Source organism: Nothobranchius furzeri, chromosome 10 (assembly GCF_043380555.1).
Source record: "Nothobranchius furzeri strain GRZ-AD chromosome 10, NfurGRZ-RIMD1, whole genome shotgun sequence".
NCBI classification, from domain to species: domain Eukaryota; kingdom Metazoa; phylum Chordata; class Actinopteri; order Cyprinodontiformes; family Nothobranchiidae; genus Nothobranchius; species Nothobranchius furzeri.
The window spans coordinates 66,093,049-66,120,706 of record NC_091750.1 but is presented as its reverse complement, the minus strand read 5'-3'; the positions used below and the strand labels follow the sequence as shown (position 1 = coordinate 66,120,706).

The 27,658-nt window shown below is 42.2% G+C and overlaps 1 protein-coding gene across 4 annotated transcripts; it reads left to right on the top strand.

The window, feature by feature from the left end:
• The first annotated feature begins 329 nt into the window (after positions 1–329).
• On the top strand, positions 330–26,821 carry LOC107387028 (carbohydrate-responsive element-binding protein). Of its 4 annotated transcripts, none has more exons than XR_001573150.3 (17): positions 330–718; positions 9,209–9,315; positions 11,466–11,548; positions 11,637–11,726; positions 15,797–15,838; positions 17,762–17,936; positions 20,480–20,560; positions 20,883–21,028; positions 21,103–21,715; positions 21,790–21,866; positions 22,145–22,358; positions 22,489–22,556; positions 22,643–22,765; positions 22,888–23,015; positions 23,570–23,693; positions 25,561–25,685; positions 26,281–26,418. XR_001573150.3 is itself a non-coding variant. In XM_015961773.3 (17 exons), exons 1-17 carry the CDS (start codon positions 387–389, stop codon positions 26,427–26,429), a joined length of 2,640 nt encoding a protein of 879 aa, XP_015817259.3. In that variant the 5' UTR covers positions 332–386; the 3' UTR covers positions 26,430–26,821. The 4 variants fall into 4 exon arrangements, 3 of the variants coding, with proteins under 3 accessions (XP_015817259.3, XP_015817258.3, XP_054586877.2); XM_015961773.3 differs by having other exon boundaries at positions 332–718; positions 20,883–20,986; positions 25,556–25,685; positions 26,281–26,821; XM_015961772.3 differs by having other exon boundaries at positions 332–718; positions 25,556–25,685; positions 26,281–26,821.
• Positions 26,822–27,658: the final 837 nt, after the last annotated feature.

Below are 27,658 nucleotides of genomic sequence, written 5' to 3'. Positions count from 1 at the left end.
GACTTTTTTATGACTAAAAGAGAAGAAAGACAGTTTAACCTGACCCACCTCGCTTTAACCCGGTGCTCAGCCACCTTAACAAAACACCTGGATAAGCCCCTGGCAGTTCCTCCCAGGTTAGTGTCTCTAGACATTTTTAATGACTTATTTGTGTTGACAGCAAATTAAATTAAATGAAAACGCTTTTCATCTCTGGAGCCTGTGTACACATTAAGTTTTATATATTTCCCAGGTATCAAAGTCGTATTTTTGGTTTATTAATAATTAATCATGAGTGTTTTCCTTCTGGGGCTGTATTCTCCGACACTAGTATCAGCCTGAGGGGGGAGGAAGGGGGAGTCAGCTGAGGGGAAAGTTCAGAAACCCTCCGCAGAGACTCGAGCTCCATGGCGAGCGGAGGCAGCGTCCGGACCCGGCTGCAGGACTCCTCGGAGTCGGACTCGGAGCTGGAAGGGGGTCTGGCACAGCCGGCGGGCGTCGCCGGACCCTCGGCCGGTTCCTTCCCCGGGTCCCAGGTCATCCACAGCGGACACTTCATGGTGTCGTCACCGCACAGCGACTCTGCGGCGCGCAGGCGGAGAAAGAGCGGCGCTTCGCTCCGGTATGACTTCGACACAGTGAACCGAACCTGGTGTCAGACGTACCGGTACCACTCCGGGAGCCTGAGCATCGACCCCACTCTGACCCGCTTGTTTGAGTGCATGTCCCTGGCTTACAGGTGGGTTCGCTGCCGCGTCTTTTATTCTCTAACCTCCAGAATTTGGTGGGGTTTTTTTTGGTAGTAAAAATCGTTTTAAAGAGCCTCAAACAGCTTCTAGCGGAGTGAATATGTGCACACGTGTTATTTTCCCTTTGAAGCAGCTGATAAGTGAGTTTGCAGTTGTGTTTGTTGTCAGTCTCTTGCACAACAGCCTGAAAAGTCCTCACCATGAGCTGGACTTTGAGTCCAGTTGGCAGGAATGGACCGACTGACTGAGGGCAACAGGGGGAAGGTCGTGAAAAGAGTCCCCACACTTTTAAAGATCCATCTCCTGTTATTTCAACCTCACACTTCCATTATTATTTATCTAGTTTAAAGTCTTTCCTGTTGGAACTTTATGACAACCTCAGGGGGACATTTTGACTTTAGAATAAAAGACTGAGGGCTCAGATAGTGAAAGAGTGGTTCAGGGGTTGGCCACCACATAGTCCAGACCTTAACCCCATTGAGAGTCTTTGGGATGTGCTGGAGAAGTCCTTGTGCAGCAGTCAGACTCCACCGCCATCAATGCAAGATCTTGGTGAAACATTAACGAAACACTGGATGGATGTGAATCAGGGCCGGAGTGGGACACATTTTCAGCCCTGGAGTTTCAGACCCCAGACCGGCCCACTTAACGAATTATTATTAAAATCATGTTAGAACTTTATATGTATAGTCTACAAAAGCACACTACTCGGTAAAGCCTTGTAATTGTAAAGCAAGAAAGAGTTGAAAGAGTTGAGTAGCTTTACAAGAAAGAGCAACTCTTTCTTGTAAAGCAAGAAAGAGTTGCTTTACAATGTAGGTTTATTTGAACATCAGTGCACATCTCCAACATTGTTCTTTACAACACATTCTCTAACAATATAACAATCTACATTCTGTTCAAACAGCTGTTCTGAGATTTTCAAACCTTTAAAATGAAATGACTCAGCACTCCCTTTCACACTTTTTCCAGTTTCGCTAGACTCACCTGCACACAATTAAAATAATCATCTGTAAAGCTTTGGCACATTTGATATGGAAAACACATCTTTGTAACCAATGAAAATATTTTCTATGGCAAAATATGCAGGCTTATTTAATTTTACTTTCATTCTAATAACGATCTGTTGTGGGCTTTGTGCATTTACTAACAGAAATACATCAGGTCACTACTATTATTTGGACATTAAAATTATTATAATGAAACTAATGTTTGCTTGTTTGCACATGAGTTGGCTCACCTTCTATCCCAACAGGAGCAATACCCTCACTGCTGGCTCCTGGCTCTTCTTCTGACACTACATTGTGTGAAAATTGTCACAATTCAGCATTCATTTTCCTTTTTTACACGCTTTCTGATCAATGCTGAATCATCTAGCATTTTAGAACACTTTCATATAGAGCCAGGATAGTTTTCATCATATAAATTTTAATAATATTCAGTTCACTGACTCAATAAGTAATCCTACCTGTACATGCCCGCTCTGGAATTGTGGGTTTCTGCCTGGTGCTTATTAGGCCTACTGGATCTTGTGTTTGACTCTGACAAGACAGTTTGGTGGCATCAGTCACATCATACTGTAAATTATATTACATAACGTTATGTCATGATGCCATATAATTCATTATTGATGCTTAATTAACTTGAATGGTGATTTGCAGCCGGTAAAGTTTAACATCTTGACTTGCCTTACCCGTTTTATCTTCATTTGAAGTTAAAGACCGCGAGCTTGTTTGAGAAAAAAAGGTGCTCATTATTGCACATTTAGCTGCATCCAGGGCCAGATTAAGACTTTGTTGTACCCTGGGCAACAATATTCAAGGGCCCCATCATCACGACCCAAGGATCACCATAATATGGTCACATACAGAATATTTTACTGTAATATGCAGTAAATATACTCAATGCTTGAATGCCTGACATCACGTAACCCGCTCAGGGTAACCTTTGACCCACCTTGTGTGGACTGACCAATGAGGAGAGGGTCTTAACTTGAGGCCCTCTCTTCATTGGTCAGTCTGCATGAGACTGACTCTCAACTGACGTTCAGTCGTAGGCAGCGAAGCGTCTCTGTGCAGCGCAAAAGCCCGGGTGGACAGTTTGTTTAATGTAGGGTGATCATATTTCCATTTCCAAACAAGAGGACAGGGGATCTGTGCCTATGATGTCACACTATGGCAACACCACACAAACCACGCTGGGACCCATTTTTTTGTAAGAACTAAATTAATATCAGATTCTGCCAATAAAAGGGCTCTAAAACAATTCATATGTAAATATTTAGCATATGTATTGCAAAATCTCATTTTTCTGCTTTAGTGCTGCAACAAGGTTTTAATAATAATAAATTATTATACCTTTTGTTTTACTACAGCATCGGTAAGCTTCCTGTGCACTGATTATTAAGGATGCTTGTTTCAGCTGTGAGATTAGACGATAGGATCAATGAAAAAATAAGTTGTCCCACACTCCATGGAAACTTTCAGAGAATCCACAAATAGTGGCTTTCAAATGGTTTTGTTTCTTTTTGCAAGTTTAGAAAAGCAGCAGATGAGACAGCATGTCTGATAATTTAGTTTTTCATCTGATAATATTAGAACATGTCAGTAATGTCTGAGGAGCTTTTATAAACACTGTATAACTAACACTCCTGGAGAGGGTAATTACACAGAGGCTTCTGGGGAGCCTTGTTATGGGGTGGGTGGGGGGGGGGGTCATTTTGCCTTGGCCCCCAAAATGTCTTGAAACGGCCCTGGGTGTGTGACTGAGTTTTGAAGGTGATCTGAATTGTATCAGATGTATAAATATGACATGTGTATAACTTATTGTTTTATACAGGTAAAAACGTGTAGTGGAGATAGATCTACCTACATTTTACTTTTCCACACTTAGTTTTGTTTTCTTGTTTTTATTTAACTATTTTCCTGTCCTGTCTGTCTCTCATCTTCCTGCGTCTCCTCTAAACTCTCCAGAAAAAACTGCTGCCAGGATTCTTACTTTTTCACCTCATCAGTTACTTTTGAGCAGATCAAATGGATCTCCTGACCGCAAAGCGGAGTGCGCCTTTCGATGCTGCGTCAGTGAGGCGAAATCACCGCAGCACCGCGCAGCACAGGTGATGAGCTGCGCAGCAGCAGAGCGCTTCAGGCACAAATAAGACAGATAATAGAGAACATGTGCGGACATGAACGATCGTGTGCTAATTATAGTTTTTTGGTTGCGCCACTTTGAGAATGGACCGTGCGCTGGACGCAGCTGCCTGGAGCGCTGCGCACGAACGCGCTGTGCCGCTCTCTGTGCTCTCTGCTCAGAAGAGTCCATAAATGATGTAATATAGATAGAAAACTTGTTTCCGGCTCCCCTGGATGTGTAAGATATACAGCTCCCCCATAATTCGATCGCTGCTCCTGGATGAAAAGCCGGACATTTTCATCAATACGACCGCGGACCCCCAGTCCGGACGCCCGGACAGAGAGTGAAAAGTGGACATGTCCGGGGAAAACCGGACATACGGTCACCCTAATTTAATATAATGCGGGAGATTACAGACATGCCTACAGTATTTTGCTCGTGCGCTTGCTGCCCTGGGCCCCTTAGAGTTCGTGGGCCCTGGTCAATTGCCCAGTTGCCCATATGGTTAATCCGGCCTTGGCTGCATCTGTTTCCAACGCTTTCCTCTTTAATTCTTGCCTTCTCCGCGCCACCCTTGCTCTTTCTACTTTCCATCTTTCCGTCAACTGCGTGGTCACATGGTGCGCACAGGCGCATACGGGGGAAAAAAACGAGCTGCAGCCTGCAGGTAGAGCCAGCCAGAGACAGCCGGGAGGAGCTTATGTGATCAGCCTGGCGGCCTCAGTGCCATGACTGAACACCGGCACCAAAAAATAAAAATAAAATGATAAAAAACAAAAACGAGAGCACCGGCCCCATGCGGCCCAAACATCGCGCGGCCCACCGGGAATTCTCCAGACCCTCCCGATTAGCCACTCCGGGCCTGATGTGAATCATGTCTCATTGCAGAATCTTATTGAATCAATGCCAACGCCATGGCGAATGTGTGCTGTAATCAAGAGAGCCTTCCCGCATGAATGGCCTGTAAGGTCAAAGGTCAGACATTCTCCTTTGGGAAGTTTCTGGTAGGGGGCAGAATTCACGGCTCCCACACCATCACACTATCACTGGGTGTGTCAGTTTTAGAGCTCCCACTAGCTCCCCTGTGATTCGAACGCTGGATGAAACTGTTTCATTCCTCAAAGTTCTAATTTTGTCTTGTCAGTCCAAAGAAAAAATTCCAAAAGTCTTGGAGATCATCAAGATGTTTTTGTGTAAAGTGCAAGATGTGTTGTGTTATTCTTGGTGTTTTTTGTCCTTGGGTCTCTTCTGTGATGCGATTTTGGCCTTCTTTGTTATTGTTAAATCATGACCTCTGACCTAGTGCTTTTGATGTTCTGGATTCTTTAATTCTTGAATTTCTTTAGGCTTTTGGAAACCTTTTAGCAGACATTAGTGTAGCTAGTGAACAAAGGCTTAATATCAGCTTACCTGGTTAAGTACAGTTCATTCATGATTTTACAAAAGACGTAGTTAGTTTTTCACACAGAGCCTGGTTCTTTTGGATAGCTTAAAACCATCGTTTGAAAACTGCATTTTGTGTTTTAGTCATGCTGTCTTTGTCCGAAACATAAATTTGTCGATTGAAAAAATTTAAAGCGTAGGTAAATAGAGAAACATGTTGTTTTTGGAAATAGGATTGATCACGTTGAGTTTCACATGCAGGCTTCTTATGAAAATAGACTTCAACCCCTGTGGCCTGCTTTAGCCATCCGATGAAAATAGACACGGAAACGCTCGGGTCAGAAAAAGTCACACAGATCTATGTCACGGTAAAATTTGCATTCATAGCACCCATCTTTGTTCGCAAACGAGGAAGGATGTCTTGATTTAGCGGCGGAGAGAGAGCAGAGCGCGTCTTGGCTAGTAGAAGCTAACCGTTAGCATTAGCAACTTCAACATAGAGGAACTCGTTTAGGCTTGGTATTTGTGGAGACGAGTAGGGATGGGTACCTTTGACTTTTGAATCAATACGGTACCAATTCCCGGTACCTACGGATCGATACCGGTACTAAACGGTGCCAATTTTTGATACTTTTGAGTGTTTAAAAATTATATAAATCGCCTTTTAAATTAAATATATATTATTTCCCCAATATATAACCATATTTGATAAATATAATGATAAATAACATACAACTGTTTGTATTTTATCATTGTAATGTTGTACACAATTCTTCACAGTGTTTCCCCTAGGAATTTTTCCAGCTGTGGCGCTTGGGGAGAAATTATGACACGTCTCTAAATAAAGTAAAATTTTCTAGTGCAGAGAGGAGCCAATCCATAGAAGCACTGATTTGATCTCATTTAAGAGAAAAATACAACAGGTTAGATGCACCTAATAAATAAAATTACTAACAAACTCAGGAATCTGTTTCTTTGCTTCACTGTTCTGGTGCTGAAAATATCACTAATGTGGATCAAAGGAGATGCACGGATGAATGCACCTCTTATTTATTATTTGGAAACTACATTTACTGCAGCTGGCAGAGTCAGAGATTTTTTCTATTGATACACGGGATTTACAGAATCATTTCAAATTTTAATAGGGGAAGACTGCAGGAGGGAGCGGTAAAATACAGGGGGTCCCCAGCAAAAACAAGAAACTTTACGAGTCTGATGAAACCCGCTGGTTTTCCATCAGGCAGTCACAGGGCAGCTCCAACGACCCAGTGGCTGTGCTGGGTCAGTCCGGCTCGGCCGTGAACGAGCCTAGGCGACGTCGTGCTCTGCTTAAGTAGAGGTGTTATTTTCCCGCTTCAGAAGAAGCGTCCAACGTGTTTTTACGCTTTCTCCGAGACATGTCACGTCGCTAAGTTGTTAGCGCCGCGCGCTAACGCGTCAATAGTGCAGCGTAGCCTGCTGGAGGTTTTAAGGGTTCAGATGAAAACACCCGACCTCTCAGGCTGCTCACACATCAATCTTAAGTTGTCGCTGTTGCGCTCACGCCGTAATACAGTATTAGATGCAGTTAAAGTCAGACATGAAAAAATACATAAATTTTACATGAATAAGTGATGCTTAGCCTGGTGGGGGAGGAAAACCTGTCCTAATAAGCACTGGAGGAAACCCTGTCAAGATCGTCAACACTCGTTTATCTTAATGCTATTGAACCATGTAAACCAAAAAGCATTATATCCACTGCTACCTTTCTAATTTTAAACTCAGTGACTTATGCTGTAACTTCACCTTGCCCTGCCTGCTCCTTTCTTCTTGCTGCCCGCCGGCTGTGATCACAAGCGACAACATAGTAGTTCCCGCTGCTTCTTCGGGAAACAGCGCCAACAAAAACAAAAAAACTTTGGATCTTGTAGGCGTGGTAGTGGGATTTCAGCCGTGGCAGGCCGCCACGGCTACGCCTATGTAAGGGAAACCCTGCTTCAATATGAAAACCTTTAACCACAACTGTTTCTAAAGGACGCAAAAACAAACCCAGCTCCATGTACACCTAATACTCTTCTATGTCCTCTGGAATAACTATGATGAGGAGACCATGTATTATAAACTACAAATTAAGGCTGGGCAATATATTGAAAATGTATTATTATTGAAGTTTCTGACTCTTTTTGAGATAAATTTTCCCATGTCAATAAACTGATAGTAAAAAATGAAAAGATGTTTGTAGGTTGGTAAAGTTCATGTCCGTTTAAGAAGCTGTACCACCTTGAGTCACGTTAAAATGTGACTCCACATAATACACGTGACAGCCCCATCTAGTGGACATCTTTTGTTTCTGCACATACCTGTAGTTATCGTCCATTTATCGTTATCGAGGTGAAATCCTCAATATATCATGATATTGATTTTAGGCCATATCACCCAACCCTACTACAAATGAAACTAAAGCAAACTTCAATACCAGGCAACAGTTTTTATTTAATTCCTTTTGCCGTTCATTTTCAAACTGTTTATTTTTCCTACTCGGAAGTTGAAATTTCTGAGGAGAAAGCGAACGCACCATTAGCTATGTAAACAAAAACTAACCTATCAAGCTAACGTCATCTTAAACAGTTCATTTTGCTACTGGAGCAGATTAAGATGCCTCAAACTCAAATCATTGTCGCTGGTTTCATCATCATCCAACAGCTTATCACATTTAGTAAAGTGAAGCCAAACTTTAGAGCGCGTTCGCTTTCTTCTAGTCAGAATTTTGGAGTTCCGAAGAGAAAGCGAACGCACCATTAGCTGAATGGAAGCTAACATATCAAGCTAAGGTTATCTTAAACATTTTATTTACCTATTGGAGCCGATTAAGATGATGATGCCTCACTTAGATCGTTGTTGCTGGTTTCATCATCACCCAGTTACCCATCCCATTTGGTGAAGTGGACCCAAACTTCAGAACACTTCCTCTCTGCCGTGCTGCTTTTTTCACGGCTTGCCCACGGTGACTTACAATATTACGCTCTTGTGCCGGTGCTGATTACCGCAAAAGGCACTGTTTCATATGACATCAGTCGGTACTCTGGAATTCGGTTGGTGCCTTAAAAAGTACATAATTCGGTACCCATCCCTAGAGACGAGTGAACAGAGGCAGCAGAAGAGTCATGCTGCTACTAGCCAATCAGAGGTGAGATGTTCACACATCATGAATATTAATGAGCAAGACTTCGGATCCTGTCGTTTTCCACCCCCACTTCTATGACTAACTTTTGCACCCTGAAACAGGAGCGCCAGAGCTTTTTTCCCCCCCACACAAAACCTCAAAGTGCATTCATTCATACTAGAGACCAAAGCAGCTTTATGGAAATAGTGAATGTGTGTTCAGTTAAGTAAAAAAAAAAAGCTCAACCAGTAGAAATCTGCAAGGTGACAAATATGTTTTCACAGCTCTGACTGCTATGCAAGAAATGTTGTCCGAAGTCTGCAAATAAAACTAACCACTAAACATTTTCATCAAAACGTAACAAAAAATACTTCAAATTAATTCTTTTCAGTCATCATTTATTTTTTATTGATTATTTAGACCTAAGAAATTAGTTAATATCTGTTATTAATAAATGTGGTGCACAATGGTTCTTGTATTTCCAAGGAACCTCTCTGCTGTTTAGGAGTACAGTAATCAACGTGTGGCCATTTTACTCCATTAAAAGCATGTTGAGACTGATTCACCGGCTACCTAGCAACACCCTCAGCACCTCACATTAGGAGCCCTCTCTTAAGCACTCAGCAGGAGATGGGATGTTGGTGAAAAAAAAGTGCAAACATCCTGAGGAATCAGCGTATTGGGTGCTATTAGTCAAAATCAGGACATGTTTCCAGCAGTGAGGCTTCTTGTTTTCATTCTTTATTTTTCTGTGAGCTTGCTCATATGTCTGATTTCTGCAGTATTTGATTCTTTTTTTTTTGTCTTTTTCCCCCTCCCACAGTGGGAAGATAGTTTCTCCCAAATGGAAGTCATTTAAAGGTCTACGGTTGCTTTGGAGGGACAAGATCCGCCTGAACAATGCGATCTGGAGAGCGTGGTTCATTCAGTGTGAGTCCGCTGCACAAAAGACTATTTCTTAAATTATTCATTGGAAACAGGAATCAGAAAAGGTTGGAAGTGTAAAGAAAACATACATCCTTTGTCTTGTTTTCTGTGCAAATGTCATACATACATCGTGAGACGAAGCACATGGGGTCATTTTTTAATCCCATTTTTACCAACAGTTTAGCAGTTTTTGCACCATTAAGTTGAAAGTTCTTCGTACATTCTCATGCAAGTGTGCAGTGAAGGACGGCACCCCTCCTCCAGTTTTCTGCCTCGGGGGTGTGTTCAGAATAGCTTCCTAAACCATCTCTGAACTTTTTCGAAATAATATGTGGTCTAGAAAGCAGCATGTTTTTATAAAGTCCAAACATTTCTATATTTCTGCATTAAAAGAAGTGGGTCTTTCAAAATCTTGGATAGAAGACCACAATTCCTTGAAGGACTGCATTTTAATTATCCTTCCTTCTACCACCGGGACTTCCGGGTAATTTTACTGGACCTTCACGGCATGGAGGTAATTTTCACTTTAAAGTGGGGGGGGGGGGGGGGGGGGGGGGGGACACGGGGGGTGGGGGTGGGGGGGTGGTCTTTACAGTATGCTCTAATGGGAAACAGTCTTCAACACAAACGGTTGTTTTCCGCTTGGTCCTAGAGCTCAACCAGTGTCAATTTAATATAGCGTAATATTGTTTTTGGATGGTAAAAAGTGCAGGGGTCCAAACTTGACTTTGGAAAAAGTGGGGGGGGACATGTCTTCCCCCCCACCCCCCACCCCAAAAAAATTATGTCTATGCTTCACGGTACCCGAGTGTCTTCATTTCAGTGGGACATCCCAAAAGGACCACTTTCTGAGCTATGTCAGGAACCAAAGGAGTATCTGAGTGCCTGGTAGAGTCGTGGCCAGGACTTGTGATTTTCTCATGCTGCTTAGTTGTAATTCGAAATAGTATGGGTAGATGTCTTCAACCAGCATTTGTAAAACTGTAGGAGTTGCTGGTGAGGTTTTTACATCACACAGCTGCTCTCCCATCCCCCAAGTGGATTAAATAATAGCATAAGTTGGCAAGATAATACTCTTAATGTCACTAATGTCCATGGGCGCCTTTTGGCGCTGATCAGTGATGTCATTCAATTCAATTCAATTTTATTTATATAGCGCCAAATCACGACAAGAGTCATCTCAAGGCACTTGTTTTCTGTGCAAATGTCATGCATCGTGAGATTGCTGTAATAGTCGTAATACGCTGATATGAAAATCCTGAAAGGGACAATTTTATCTGGAGACACGGCAGCTGAGCCATCGTACTTTCCCTCACCTTCCTGACATTCCTGATGGGGGTAACACGGTTGGGTTACAGAGGGAAGTACAGACATCCCGTGATCCTCCGACTCTCTCTAGCTCCTCCTAGGGATCCTGAAGCATTCCCAAGTGGAAACATAACTCTTCCACCAAGTTCTGGGTCTGCCTCAGGTGATCAGGAGTCGTTAAATGTCTAAACCACCTCGACTGACTCCTTTTGATGAGAAGAAGCAGGAACTCCCATTTTTTCTGTTCTTATTTATGACACCCATTGAAAGACGTATAAGAAGGTCACCTTTATTTGGGATCTTGTCCAATACATTCTCCTATTTTCCAAATCTCATGTAAATTTGTGAAAAACCTGTTTTATAGTTTCCCATTGTTTATGTTGTTATTTAAGAATTGCTATTTTTTAATTCTCCATTCATTTCTTGGTTCTTATCATCTGTAACAACTAGGGATGTCCTGATACAACTTTTTCACTTCCGATACCAATATTGCAGCCTTCATTATTGACCGATACCGATACGATTCGTAGTGTGGAATGTGTGAAAGGCTTGATCAAGTGATATTACTCAATCGAAAAACAAGAACCAATAACAGTAAGTTTGAAAAAAAAAAACAATTAGTTTTTAACCATTGGTTGCTAAAATGTGAACCTTAACGGATTGCTTATATCGGAGATTTTTGATGCAGTCCGATATAATCCGATACAGTGTTTTTGGGTCGATAAGGAATTATTTTCGATATCGGAACGAGACATCCCTAGTAACAAAGTAAAGTCCAAAACAAACTGCTTTTCCGTTTTGGTTATGTAAAGATCAGCTACAAGTTTGATCATTTCTGTGCTCAGATGTGGAGAAAAGGAAGAACCCAGTGTGTGGGTTTGTCACGCCGCTGGAAGGCTCGGAGGCAGAAGCACATCGGAAACCTGAAGTGAGCGATGTCTCTGAAGGGAGAGGGAAAACGTTTATTTCTTTGCAGAAGTCCCTGAACTGAACTGAGTTTTCCTTCTGGGTGACAGGCGATCATACTGGAAGGCAGTTACTGGAAGAGGAGGATTGAAGTGGTGATCAAAGAGTATCACAAGTGGAGGATTTACTATAAGAAGAGGGTGAGGTTGCCTCCTTTAAACATTCAATGCTCAATATGGAAATATTTCCTCTAGCACAGTTTTATTTAAATGTTCCAAACTGCATAAATCTGGGTTTTATGATAAAATCTATTATAAATGGAACAGTCATTTTAGAGTTCTAACATTTTGGAAAGAGCAAAAACCACTTTCAGCCAGTGAGTCGATAGAGAATTATACTGATAGTACCAGGCCCTTTCTGCTTGAGTCATGGAGATATGACATCACTTCAATGTGATTGGATGGTTGCAAGATTTTTAGCTCAGCTCTGAGATCCACCAGAACCAGCTAGACAAGAGAAAATCAGGACCTGAAGGTGATGGAGCAGCTCAGGGTTTGAAGAGGAGTTATGTCTTCAGCATGCATGAGTTCAAACGGGAAGCTGCTTTCTGGTGTTTGATGATTATGTCAAGGCAAGTCAAATTAAAGTGGACTGAAAGCACCTATTGGACCATTCTGTGGTCGGCCTCTCAGAACCACCACACTCCCCTGGGTCCTCCACGGTTCATCACACACTCGTGTATTTAGCAACAGATCACCACTGGTGTGAGAGGTTCTCCACTCAATAATATCAGAACAGGAGAAACAGCCGGCTGCTATCACTTCAACTTTAGGACAAACTACCAGAGTCCCAAAAAGAAAAACACAGTTTGATACGGTGGACCATCAGATCCTTTTATCCTGCCTAGAGCATGACGTTGGCATCCTGGGCTCAGTGTTGCAGTGGTTTAAGTCCTACCTGACAGGACTTTTGCAGTAAATATGGGGCAGTGTTGTTCGTCTCCAGTGAAACTTAGTTGTGGTGTCCCTCAAGGTTCAGTTTTGGGCCCGCTCTTGTTCTCGCTGTATCTGTTGCCTCTTGGCGCCATCTTTCATAAGCATGGCATCTCGTATCACTTCTTTGCGGACGATGTGCATATATATGTCCCACTACATTCTCGAAGGCCATTGTTTGACAAATTACTGAATTGTCTAAAAGATGTTAAAACTGGCTACAATTGAACCTTCTCACTTTAAATGACCAAAAGATGTAAATTGTCGTTTTTGGGGACCCTGGGCTGTTGCACGGGGTAAACAGTGTATTTGGCCCATTAGAATCCTTTTGCGTGTCTCAGGCAAGAAATCTGGGTTTTTCAATTGATGGCCATTTTAAACTTGATAAACAGATAAGTTCTGTTGTCCAGAGTGTGTTCTTTCATTTGCGTGTTCTCAGTAAAGTCAAGCCCTATTTACCACTCAAAGACTTTGAAAAGGTTATACACCTGCTAATCACGTCGAGATTAGACCACTGCAACTCTCTTTATCATGGACTGGAGCAGTCGCCAATTCACCGCTTGCAGGTGGCTCAGAATGCGGCAGCTCACTTGCTGACAGGTAGGAGACAGGTAGGAGACACAGAGATCACATAACACGTCTTACAAGCTCTTCACTAGCTCCCGATCACTTACCGGATTCAATTTAAAATGCTACTGATCTGTTTTAAGGCACAACACAATTTGGCCCCTCCTTATCTGTCGGAACGTTTAAACACTCATGTCCCCAAACGAAACCTTCAATCATCCGCTCTACATCTATTATCTGTTCCCAAGTCTAGGCTGAAGTCCAGAGGCGACAGAGCTTTTTCTGTGGCCGCTCCCAAGCTCTGGAACAGCCTTCCCCTACAGATTGGGTCTGCTAACAGCCTTTCTGCTAAGTCTCTTTTAAAAACCTACCTTTTTACACTTGCTTTTAACTGATTTTATCGTTAATTAATTTTTGGGTCTACTGGATGGTTCTCAGTGTTTTATCATTTTATTTTAACTGCTTGTCTGTGTACAGCACTTTGTGCAGTCTCTGATTGTTGGAAATGTGCTATATAAATAAACTTGACATTGACATTGACGCAGTTGGAAGTCACGTACAACAAAAGACGTTTGAACCTAGAAAACGGCCTTGCACTATCCTGTTTCCTCCTGCATCGCTGGTTTCTGGTTCAGGGAAGATGGGTGAATGACTGATAGTGGATTGGACTCTAGAAGGTGCTATATCAAATACAAGCCATTTACCATGTAGACAATATGTCAGTTATTTTTCTTGCTAAGCCCACCCCCTGTCCTTTAGAGCCCCGTGCAATTTTACTTGAGCACGGCTCAGCATTAGCCAAGTGTTAGACATCCACTTACTTGCAGACGTCAATCATGCGTTTGCAGACGTACCTAAACAGATGCAGAGCTGGCAACATTTCTTATAGAAAAGTTATTCTCATGAGCGAGAGGCATTGGTTTAGCCATAATCATGGAAGTAGGCAGAGGGGTTTAAAGATGCAACACATTTTTCTGCCTCTAGATGGCGCCCTGTGAGAAAAAAAACGTTCCAGACTTCTGTTGAAGTCGAGTTGAGTCCATTTAAAAATAATTTAAAGTCAATTAAAGATCAGTCAAGGGTAAGGTTTAAGCTAAGTAAAGTTAAAGTTCATGTTAGGTTAGGTCCAGTTTAAGTGAAGTCAAGTCAAATTAAGTCTAGTTCAAGTAGATTTTATTTAAAGAGCAAGTAACCCCTAAATGACCTTTTTTGTTTCTAATAACGTGTACAGATGAGTGTCTAATGGTGCTGTACACGTGTAATCATTAGTGTGGCAGTTTAGTGCAACTTACTCTAAATTTAATAATTTAGCCCAAAACCATAATTCTATTTCCATCTTCAGGTTAAAAACTCTGCTCCACATTTATGTAGAACCAGCTGTGGCTGATGGCTAAGCTGAAAAACGTGACGTTTTCAGCAAATGACTACGTGGCTGCACCGCATTGGTCTCCAGGTGAGGCAGCCGCACCTCCACCTGGCTCGGCCACTCACCTGCTGATATGACACGCTGGCTGTCTGAGCCGCTCACCTCCTTAAAAAAAAGCCCTCCTCCCCTTTTTATCTAATGTTCCCGTTTAACAGGAAATGCTCCAGAATGCTGCAGAATCTGTGTCTGCTTTCCTCCTGAGCGGTAAGTCTTGTGTGAGTGCGTGCTTGTGTGCACACGCGCTCGTTAACAACTCATTTTTAGATTGAGAAACTCTTGACATCACACGCGGGGGTGCTGTCTACCACTGCCTCAGTGCCTCTCTCTCGGCCCGCCGGGAGACGCCTCTTTCAGAAGCGTTTTCCTAACAGGAAGTGTGGATGAAATACGTCTCCACCCAGGCCTTGACCCTCACTTTAAAGTCCAATCAAGTCAATGGTAAAGGTGAAGCCACATGAAGTCAAGTCAGATTAAGTTAATTTAAGTTAGGAGAAACACAGATGAGTTCTGACTGGATAAATGAGTTAACAGCTAGTCACTGGCTGGCCAGTTACGACGTGTTTCAGCTTAAATTACAGCTCTCCTCAAATTTGTGACAGCAGTTTTATTTTAGATAATAGAAGAGCACGTCGTGCATCATCCAGAGGACATCAGGTGCTCCGACAGCCCATGGGACATCAAATATAGAGGATAAAGTATGGCTGCAGCAAACTGGTCCTTAGTACTTTAGGTGCTAAACAAACAGAACTGATGTTTCGACAGATTATGTCTTCTTCTGAGTCTGAAGAAGACATAATCTGTCGAAACATCAGTTCTGTTTGTTTTGCACCTATTAAAGTACTAAGGACCAGTTTGCTCCAGCCATACTTTATCCTCTACATTATTTTAGATACTTTTACACCACCACAAATGAACTTTTACACGTTTTGTTTAATCCCCGGTTATCTGTTGCAGAAATGTGCTGCAGAGCTAGCTAATGTGGCTGGAACTTCATATTTCTGCAAGAATAATCAAGAAATGTGAAATGTATGTCACTGTAAAGGTTACGAAAATGGCTTTTGCATAACCTGCTAGGAAAAGTAAGGACAGTTTGTAACCAGACGTCTTTTTGGTTATTTGTCAACACAGCTGTTCAAACACAACTAAACTTTGCTTCTCCAAACTAAGGTTGTTCAAGTTTTAGATTAGTTTAGTTGCTTAATCCTTAATTTAGTGTTTATTATTTATTTTTTTGAGACAGTTTGCTTCTAAATTAATTTGCACAACTTCCCTTTTTCTTTTGCAGCTTCAGAAAAAGAAGGATGATATTCTGTCAATGCTGCAGGAGGTATGTAAACAGACAGTGTTTCCTTTGTTGGGTCTGGAAACACTGAGGTAGAGCTGTGATGATTTCTGACCTTTCCAGGCTAAAGTTGGCCGAGTTGTGTGGGCTGCTCACCCGCTAACATTATTTCCATCTGAATGGAGTCAGTCAACACGTGGATCGAGTCTTTTTTGATTAAGTAGATGGGAGAGGAAAAAATGGAAAAAAAATGAGCACATGGGCAAAAACAAGTTGAGCCGTGCGTCATAGCCCGGAATTTGTAGGCAATTTAAACACGCTGATTGCCCAAAGTGACAATCCCTTCTCTGGGTTTTACGTTTTAATCTTTTTTTTTTTTTTTCCAGTGAAATAGCTTAAAAATTTCCTGTCATTTTCTCAAGTCTGACCTACTTCCAGCTGGGCTTTGTCAGACTGGAGCTGCGCTGGGGCAGCGGGGCTGACAGTGACGCCATAGGAGGAGGAAGAGCTCCTCTCTGGTGCTGGAGGATTGTGTCTCACTGGGTTAAAAATTAAGAACTCCAGTAATATTAGTGAGCTGGAGCTTTGAGCGGAGCTTTAAAGGGCAGATATCAGCTGCTAACAGATCAAAGGTCATCAAAACAGTTTCATGCCCTGTGTTCCCATATGTTATCTCGCTAAATTACAAGAGATCAAAAAAACAAACAAACAAACAAACATGCTCATTTAATGGTATTTTTACACACAAGTTTTCAGTTGTGGTTTGCTGCACACACACACACACACACACACACACACACACACACACACACACACACACACACACACACATATATATATATCTATGTATATATATATATATATATATATATAAATTATATATATATATATATATAATTTATTTATTAGAATATATTCATTTATTGGCTTTAACTTTCACATCTTGACTAGAGAAGAAGAATGTGATATATTAAGGCAGGTGAGGGCTCCAGTGGGGTGGCCAACAATTTTTCAAGGATCACCATGGGCACACTGATGAAATTTGCAAAGTACCAAGCTTTTAAAAATAACAACTTTGACCAAAGAGACTATTAGTTCATACACCATCATGTTTGTATTATTATTATTATTATGGTTTTATTTCATAACATCACTTGCAACAAATCCGCATCCTGCAACAACCCTTGTCTGGGGTTGTGATATGCCTCACCCAGTTGCAGGGAACCCTTTAAAAATGTAAATAATCCTCATCGGATGCAAGAAATTCAAAGATTTGATGGCGTCGCTCTGGTTTGCCGAAGCCTCGGGTCTTCCTTTTTGCATTCACGTGTGTGTGTGACTCCCAAATTGAGGTCGGGGACAAAAAGCTGCCACTGTTGTTGAAATGGTGAGACGTCAAAAAGAAACCATGTAATGATAACCTGGTGTGTGTGTGTGTGTGTGGTGGTGGGGGGCTTGTTTTTTTAACACTACGTTAAAACTATCTTTTTATAATGGGACACACACACGCATGCAAACGCACGAATCCTCTAAAGACGGGATGATGTCTGCTCAGACGTAATCAAAACAGTTTCCGGCTCAGTCTGGGCTTCCCTATAAAAACGGCTCCAGAGCTGCAGTCGAAGCTGAAGACGACCAAGAAAATCGGGCGAAACTAAGATCTTTATGTAGAGGGCAAGGAGCGGGGCATGAGCTGCTTTTTCTGTGAGTTTCTTTACTTATTTTTACAACACAATAGCTAATTGTATCATGTTTTTAATTTTAAATATTGTTTTAAAATCAGTTGTATTCTTTGTTTTTTAAAGAAAATGATGTTTCCTATTTCTCTTCTACAAATCCAGAATTGCAGCCTGCTTTGTGTGCACAGATGCCTTTAAAGCATCAAACGCTCTTGGCTCTGATCACCCTCAGATGCTTAGTTCCAGCTCCCACTTGCACAGCTTTGAGTTCCTGCCTGATGTCTTGCAGGGACAGATCTGTCAGGCCAAGCTGGACAAAAGGTCCAATCAGAGCTACCAGGAGCCTGAGATTGCCCCAGTGGAGGTCCACATGTTTGACCTGGACTGTCTTCTCTCTGACATCTCCGACACGCTGTTCACCATGACACAAAAACCGTGTCCCTGGAACAGCGAGCGATACAACAGTGAGTCATTTTTCCTCTGAAATACAGCATCTATGAGAACTGGAGGCTTTTTATTGGTTTATTTTAATATGTTTATCATCCAGCAGTGAAATGTCCTTTATGGTCAAATAGAAGTGATAGATTCTGCTTTTGATGAATAGAAACGCTGTGGATGAGCTTAGTAAGAAGTATTCAAATGTGAAGTCAATAGAGATTATTCACATTTATAAAGTTTTACTTAGAAGAAACCAAAATTTCCCTGCTGTAATTATTTAATTATGCTTTCACAAATCCTTTGTCTCATTAGTGGAGGTGTGAATGCTCACAATTCGATTCAATTACAATTATCATGTCAACGATTCAGTTCAATTCCATATCTCGATGCATCGCGATTATTTCACACGGGTTTTTTCATCAATGAATAGAAGATGTCAGATATTAGCTTTTTTTTAAATCAAAAATGTGTCTGAAACAACACACCATCAACAGTCACATCTCAGGCTGCAGGAAATAAATCAATCTGCAGATGCTAACAAAATCTTAAAGGTGTGGTTCACTGAAAACTAATTTTTTATCTATTATTTCTAATTATAATCAATCACACTGAGTTTTTCATGCAGGCTTAACATGAAAACAGTCTCCTACACCTATCTCCTGCATTCGCTTCTGATAAAAAATAGACAATGAAACTCTAAGATTAGAAAATCCTGACAGACGCTGTCACTTATTCATGGACTCACCCATCTTGACTCACAACGGGGAAGGCTGTTGGTTTAGCGTCCAGGAAACAGCAGAGAATGTCTCGGTTAGCGGAAGCTAACCATTAGCATTAGCAACTCCACCACACGGCAGACGCTCCTTCAGGCTTGTGTTATTTGTGAAGATAAAACATTGTTGCAGAGCAAACCAAGTCAGTGGTAGTCACATTCCTGTTAGCCAATCAGAGCAGAGATATCCACATAATCAGGACAAAAAGACTCCAAATCCTGTCATTTGAAGCTATGATGTGGGTCACCCTCCCACACACACACACACACACACACACACACACACACACACACACACACACACACACACACACAACTTTTAAAAGAACTGAAAACCTATAGTACATGTCCAATTAATACCCTTCATTTAGTTGATAAAATCCATAATAGGTCCATATATTGGCTTTTAACACCTTTAGAATAACATATTTATGCCACGGTTAAAAAACAAACAAACAAACCGCTTTATATTAAGTATTATGATTCAATGGTTCAGGGACACGGTTTTTGTGTCATGGTGAACATAATTATTTATGTTATTTATGTTCGCAACTTGATGCATCAATTATTATATTATTATATTCCTCAGCTCTATTCATTAGTCATTCTTTACTCAAGAGGATTGCTGTCTGGGCTCTCCCTTAGAGATAGGGTAAGAGGCTTGGTCGCCCGGGAGGGGCTTGGAGTAGGTCCTCTGCTCCTCCACACAGAGAGGAGTCAGTTGAGGTGGCTTGGGCGTCTAGTTAGGATGACTCCTGGATGCCTCTCTGATGAGGTTTTCTGGGCACTTCCAACCTGGGAGACATAAAGGAAGAACCAGGACATGCTGGAGGGACTTTGTCTCTCAGCTGACCAGGGAATGCTTTGGAGTTCCCCAAAAGGAGCTGGCCTAAGTGGCTGCTTCCCCCACGACCTGATCCCGGATTAGTGGAACAGAATGGATGGGTGGAAAGAAAAATAATTCTGAGGAAAAAAAGTCAAATTTTCTTTTCTTTTTTTCTTATTTTTCAGTGGCCCCAATCCTGTTTTGTAATAATAAAATAGGAAACTTTGGAAAAGAGTCAGAGTTAGACGACATTAAAAATAAAATCTGCTGTAATTTTGATAGATTCCGCTTAATTAAATGACATTAATTATTCATATTCGGTTGTAGATTTTAATATCACAGTAAATTATTTTATAGAAAGATCTCCAAGTAATACTCTCATCTGAAATCAGTTAAAAATCTCTAAATGCATCGGGTGAAATGCCTTACATGCTCACGGAGAAACATGCAAACTCAATAATGCATCAGGATCGGCTTCTGCTGAGTGAGAATCAAGTTCAGCACCTGAATCTTAGATATGATGCATGAAATTTGCAACTCTGCAAACTAGAGATGGATTAAGAACAGAAACGTTTCCTGAAATATGACACACTTAAATTAATATTTCTAACATGCTTGATTTTTAAATTTGTGTTTTGAGTAGTGGTGAAAAACTGCCCCTGAGACTAGTTAGACTAGGACGTAAAAATTGTTTTTAGCATGGATTGTTAGAGAATTATGCTGAAATATCTCAAACACTCGTCTTGACAGTGACAGTTTGAAAGTATAAATAAACTTCAGTAAAGTTGTTTAAATATTTAAAATGCCTGAAATGGATTTAAAGACGATCAGAAGTATTGATGTTGGTTCAGCAAATAGTACTGGACAAAATAGACAATGAAGACATTGATTAGTGGCACGGTGTAAGTTTAAATCAAAACACTCCTGTAGGTTGTTTTGTGCTTAACTTAATTTATTTTGTCCTTTCTCAGCGTACATCTGTAATGCTGACATCATTCAGCCAGGACTGACTCCACTGCAGCCCAACCTGGATGAATTTATGGACATACCAGGTAATCTGGGATGCATTCCCAGCTGAGATGTGCTGGATTTGACACATGCTAGTGAAAAAATGTGTTTTTAAAATGCAGCCAAAGTTTTAAATACATTTTTAGTAAAGATCTGTAGGAAGAGAGCTCGCCCTCTGCTGGTCACCAGATGAACAACACACCTTCAGTTTCATTGTTAGAGATCCTGAAATTTTAGACTATTTTATACACTTTGTTTTTACAGACGATTTGTTTCAAGGAAATCATTGTGGGTCTTAGGTTCAAATCCCAGACAAGCCCCCACATTTCATTACAACTCATAAACATTTGTGTCGCTTTCTTTCAGACATCTTCATAAACTACCGAGACGAGCCCACAGATCAGACCGGTTTTTCAGACTGTAGCTATTATGAGAGCTCATCCAGCACAGTGTTTGCGCCCGCCCCCAAGGTAACGACCCCCCAGCTGCTCATAGACACCCAGCTCCCTCAGGTACAGCTTCTGTTCACCTTCCTTCTGGAACGTTCCTTTGGAATGAGTAAAAGTGAATAACTCTTTTTTGGCAGCCTGATCTCTCATCAGACAGTTTGCCTCAGCCTTCTACATCCAGCACTCGCACGGACCAATCCAGGTCGAGTCAGGATTGCGGAGACTTCCACACATCTGGATTGGAATCAGGAGCCCTGCCGTATGGACAGCAGTCATACCGTGACGCACCTCTTTCTGTAGGATTCACCAGTAATGCCGATCAGCCGACCCCCGCTAGTGTTCGATATCTGCATCCGCTGCCCTGCCACAAGTTTGGTTTCTATGCAACAACTGGCGTCACTTCCACTGTCATCACCCACACGGCCTCCACCGGGGGGGCTCAGGGTTCTGTGTACCAGACTCACAGCTACCCTCAAGCAGTGGAAGCATTCTCACAGACTCTCTGCCACCCTCTCAGTTACCCAGCCGCCCCCTCTGACCCGGTCCACTCAGCGCCCCCTCCGACCACAGCGGCCCACTCCCTCTCTGTCCCGAAGCAGGTGGCTGCTTCAGGGGTCAGAGGGAAGCACAAGCAAAAGACAGGAGGGGCAAGGATGCTCGGCCCCTCCGCTTTGCCCTCCGACCCCCACTCCAGTGTCCCCATGCCAACTAGCTGCCTGGCTAAGCTGCTTTCCTCCGGCACACACGAACGTGAGGATCTACGTTTCCACATAGATGATGTAGAAAAGTAAACGCAAACATACTTTTGTTTTTCTTTCTTCCAGGAAAGCCCACGCTTGGATTTAATAGTACGACCCTAGTGACAACCAAAGGTCAGAAGTCAACAACTACCACCTCTTTGGTAATCATGAAGTTTCCTATCTGTCTGATCTTTAGAAGACCACAACGCCGTAGCTAACATCTAACTGGGTTGTGACTGGTTTCAGCTGATTGACGATGCAAAGTTTGCGAGGAAATCTGCTTAAAATGAACGCATATCCGTCTGTTCTCTAATAAATCTGTCCTTCGCTTCATGGAATCAAAAGTTTTAAAAATCTAGTGATTCTTAAAATCCTTTAGAATAACGTACATCCGTAGAGAAGCAGAGTTACTCATGCTAGTGGTGCTTTCTTCCTGCAGCATGGAGCAGGTTGGCCTGCGGTGGTGGCACCTCTGCAAGGTCAGAGCGCTGCCCTAGGCCACAGTGAACCCCACGCCAGCACCTCCAGAGGCTCTGCAGTGTCCGCCCTTCTCACCCACAGCTCCACAAACACCGACACGGCGCTCCTCATTCCCAAAACGGAGAAACTCTCACCTGTTCAGCTCCATGTCTCAGACAGGAGCAGCGTGACCGGTATGTCCCTAAAATAGCCACGTCAGTTACTTATTGTGTCATCTGACCTTGCATTGATGAGGAATCATAAATGTTTACGTGTTGTTTGTTTTTACTGCACATCCTGGCCAAACTTCACCAAACCGTTTAGACAAACCGTCCAATCCCGAGTCCCCGCATTCAGGCTTCTCAGGGCATGGGAAGATAGAGTCCACTAAGGTGGGGAGTCTCTTCTCGTTTTCATTTACAATAATAAAAGGGGGAACATACTCCATGCTGTTCGATCATTGCTGTTGTGTCCGTAGCAAACAGAGACCAGGAGGATCACTCACATCTCAGCCGAGCAAAAGAGGCGTTTCAACATCAAACTGGGATTTGACACGTTGCATAACCTTGTGACAACGCTGAGCTCGCAGCCGAGCATAAAGGTACGGTGAAGGAGATGTGGATCATAGAGGAGCAGCTACAGGGCTCTGCTGGAAAACAGAACAGCACACAAGTTTGTCAGAGGTGAGGGTGCTCATGTGAATTCTTCTGTGTGCTGTCACAGATCAGCAAAGCCACGACTCTGCAGAAGACCGCTGAGTACATCGGTAAGATGCAACAGGAGAGAGCTCAGCTGTATGAGGAAGTTCAGAGGCTCCGAGAGGAGATCCAGCACCTCAACTCAGCCATCAAGTAAGACCTTTGCCTATTTCCACGGCGTTTCTGTTCTTGACTAGCACACAGAGTGCTGACAGTTTCGGCTACTTCCTGTCGCTTTTGTCCGATAAAATTTTTGTGGTTCTTCATCACACACGGCGCAAATAAAGCATGTTTTTACCTTTGCTGAAATGTTTCGACGTCCACTTCTGTCTTCATCAGAGCAACGTCGATGTTGGTGGCATCACTTCCGTTTATCTACAGGCAGCAGAGGACAATATCGCCCTCTCCTGCCCGCGTCGATCACCATGTCCCGTGAGGGGTCCAGCGTGTATACTCCTCCATCCCTATTCATGGTCCTGGGTCCACGTCTCCTTATCTCAGTCGCTTCTTTGATCCATCCTTTCAGTTTCTGTTGTTCTGTTTCTATGATCCGTACCTTGGTCATCAACGGAGACGAAGGCAGGAGAGGACGATGTCGCCCTCTCCTTCCTCTGGAGATGAACGAAGAGGTTTTATTTTAAAAGTGCACTCTGCTGCTGCTTTTCCTTTCTTTTTTTTTTTTAAATTCAGCGTGTTTCTTTTTGCAGTTCTTGCCAGCAGCAGCTTCCAGCCACCGGCGTTCCCATCACCCGGCAGCGCTTCGACTACATGAGGCAAAAGTTCAGGGACTACGTCCGCGCTCAGACTCTGCAAAACTGGAAGTTCTGGATTGTATCCTCTTTGGAATGAAAAGCTCAGCAACAATTATCATAGAGGGTTTAAATGAATGTTCTTGATTATTCCTCTGTGAGGTGCTTATGTCTTATGTTTCAGTGCCACGCTGTCTGGTTTCTTTGTTTCCCAACCCGTTTTTTAAATTTAATGCTATTTAACTGTTTACACCAGACGTTATGCTTATGTATTTAGCAGACACTTTTGTCCAAAGCGACTTACAGGTGATAATCAAGCCATCAGTTTGCCCTTAATGCTAACAACAAACACTAACACTTTGGGGCAGCAGTAGCTCTGGTGGTAGAGCGGGTTGCCTCATGATCGGAGGGTCATGGGCTCGATTTCAGCTCCCGCCAGGGGTATCCTGCTGTTGTGTCCCTGGGCAAGACACTTCACCCAACTTGCCTGTGTTAGTGGTGGTCAGAGGGGCCGACGGCACCAAATGGCAGCCTCGCCTCTGTCAGACCTCCCCAGGGCGGCTGTGGCTACAACTAGCTTACCATCACTTGTGTGACAGCCTCCTCTTGTCCGTCCAGGGTTATTGGAGTTGCCTCAAATCACCGCACACATACAATCAGGCCACAGACACAGGACTGTCCTTCAGAGCTCTTTACTGGCAGGATCTGATGTAAAAACAAGCACACAATAATACATCAGTGTGTGTGCGCTGCAACTGCATACAACGGTCTTTTTCAAAATATGCTCTAACAACACTTAAATATCTGTAACAAGTCCTATTGATATATTAATTAAAGGTTAAAATGACTTTAAGTGCAGAGCGGCTTCACAGTACACCTACCTCCAGCAGCTTTCATTACTGCTTTGGTGGGAGGGGCCGTGAATGCGCCTGAAGGACCCGTTGCATGCAGTTGCGCCTAACCACCAGTAGGCGGCTCCAAAAACAAACAATCACTGCACATCACTTTTGGTGAAATTCACATTTTCATCTCTGTTACACCAGCAGTGTGTGAATGTGAGTGTGTGAAAGCGTCTTTGGGTGTCTAGAAAAGCGCTATGTATGTTCAATGCATTATTATTATTATTATTACTATTCAGTCAATCCTAGGCAAGTTTAGGCCAGTGGTAGCGAGCAAATGATCCAAAAAACAGCATTTGGCAACATTTCCAGACCTGGAATGTGTTTGTGGTCACAATGGGTCCCTGAATTCAATGATGTCATGAATATTCATGAAGATATGGAAGAAAATTGTTTCCACTTAAGCAAAAATAAAATGTAAAAATCTGAGTGTTCTAATATTTTCATGCTTTATGCTGTTGCTGTATAATGTTTACATTCTAAAAATCTGCTTAAAGAGCAAGTCACCCCCAAATAAACATTTTTTTGCTGATAAACTAAATAAACGAGTGTCTAATCGTGCTGCAGACACGTGTCGTCAATAATTTGGCACTTCAGTGCATCTTAGTTCGAATTTAAATATTCTGCCTAAAACTGGCAGTGTTGTGCCGTTGTCAGGTAAAAACTCTGCACTGTATTTTAATTTAAATCTGCCACCGCTATTGGCTAAGAGGTATGCTATGATGTAAACTGGTACATTATGATGTCACAATGCTGTCGTGAGCCTGAGTGTGTGTGTATTTGTTAGCGGCTCCGCCCTCTCGGTCTGCCAGGCAACAGCATGTGTTGCATTTTTCAAACATGAAGTGGGAGTGGAGTTAGACTCTGGTAGGGGTTGACTTGCTCTTTAAACATAAAAATGTCATAATTGTTGCATGGCCGTGGCTGTAATTAATGCACTTAACATTTTATTTCTGTGGTGGGAACAAATTCACAGCTAAAATGTGCATTAAAATGTAGTCCTATCATTATTTTAGGTGGACTTTATTCCTTAATGTTGTGTTAGTTCAGCATCATCATCGAGCCTCTGTTTGAGTCTTATAACGGGATGGTTTCCACTGCCAGTGTGGAGGATCTGTGTCGCTCTACTCTCTCCTGGTTGGACCAGCACTGTGCCCTGCCCACCCTCAGACCCAGTGAGTCTAGACCGGACCCACTCGTGGCTCCTCAGCCTCTCGCAGCTCCTTCTGACTTGATCCAATGTTTATATTTAGGTACAATAGGAAGGATGCCTCTCATCATCCCAGAACCAGAGTTAGCTGCAAAAAAAACACAAACTGTGTTTAAAATCTTCCCAGCTTCACTGTTGAACTGTTTGTTTGTTAGGCTTAAATAACAAACAACAAAAACAACTTTTACATATTTTAGCCAGAATATTGTAAAAACAGAAAGTAGTTTTTTTATGTATTTTCTGGGATTGAATCAATTTTAAGATCAAAACGTGGGAGTGCTGTAGATTTTCTTATAACACAGAAAATCAGAAATAGGAAACTTTACCAACAACCTGATAAATGTTTTGTACACATTAAGGTTCACAGATGAGAAGTAAACCAAGACACATAAAAAGTTTAAAGCAGTTTTAATGATCAGATATTAAATGTCGGCTGATTTTTAAGGGTCAAATAGATTTTGTGGCTCTCTTAAACTTAAATACTTTTCAGTTGTAAAGGTCGCAGAACCCTGACTTAGGAGCTTGACCTTAATACTTTGTTCCTTTTCTTGTCCCCACAGCGGTTCTGAGTTCACTCCGTCTCCTAAGTACCACCACGGCCATCCTGACGGACCCGAGTCTGCTGCCAGAGCAGGCCACACTCGCCGTCACCCAGGGTGACCCCCCCGCTGCCATGGACCACTCCTTACAACCTGTCAGTCGTCAGTAGGACACACCCCTCCCTCTCAGGCGTCTGAAGATTACTCGGACGCCCATTATGTAAACACAAGACATACTGGTGGACAGCCTGAGGACTCTTGCTATTAAATAATGATTAATAATCACATTTATAATAAAACTCAAGTTTATGCTTAAGGAAACACTTCTAAGTACGTTTAATTATTATTTACCTCACATGAAGTCAACAGTCACCGTCAATCATTTCTCATTTATAATGTGTCCTAAAAGACAGTTTCCAAACATGGTTGGACGATCCTGGATGTCCTCGGCCTCTGTGCTAATATATGATGTCAGTGCCGTACGACTTGCTCATATTATGTTGTGTTTTTCTGCTTATTGGTGTCAGTTTTTAAAATAAACATTTATATTGGTGGCAAAGAATCATCAGTGCAGTTTTTTAGTTGTTACATTAAATAACATTACATTTGTAGGCGTCCGCATCACTGAGGATCTCGCACCTGGTCAGGAAGAGGATACATCTTCTCTGGAGAATTCTTTTGTAGCATTCCCATTACCTTTTATCTGGGGACAGGAGCACCCTGGCCAGCTGAATCCCTTCCGGGAATGGGAAAGCCCTGCATCATGTGGAAAATTCAATTGAGGCTTACTTCCCTCCTTAGGGTCTATTTTTAAGCAAACGTGAGAAAAACAAGTCCTTTTGAAAGTTCCTACTCAGCTTTTCATGAGCTGTTTAACCCCGTGCCATCTGGAAAAGAACATTCGGAACAGCTTTACTCCATGATGAGGTTATGGAGCTCCAGTAACACTCTAATCACACATCTGGGCAGGATAAATATAGTGGAATAAACAGTGTGATATAAATGTAATCTTTAGATTTGATTAAAGTGTCTTACATGAATATTTCCATAAAAAAAATTGTAATTCTGTAGAAATTACATGCAGAGCCAGCGACCGTAATCCTTATGGATTGAATGTCATAATAAAACTGCTGGAATAACTATTAAATATGACATTTATGGAAACAAACATTACAAATGCATAAGGCTACGAAATATTTGAGATTAAATCATCCTATTAGTTCACTTTTCTAAACTAAAGTTTTTCTGAGAGGGATCGACAATTGGTAAGATTATTTTTTATTACTTTTTCTACAGAAACTGATTTCAGAACATGAAAATTATTTCTCTAACTACTTGACTTAGCACATTTTAGTCTCTGCATTTTATTAAAGCATTCACTCTACTAAAAGTGACTGTG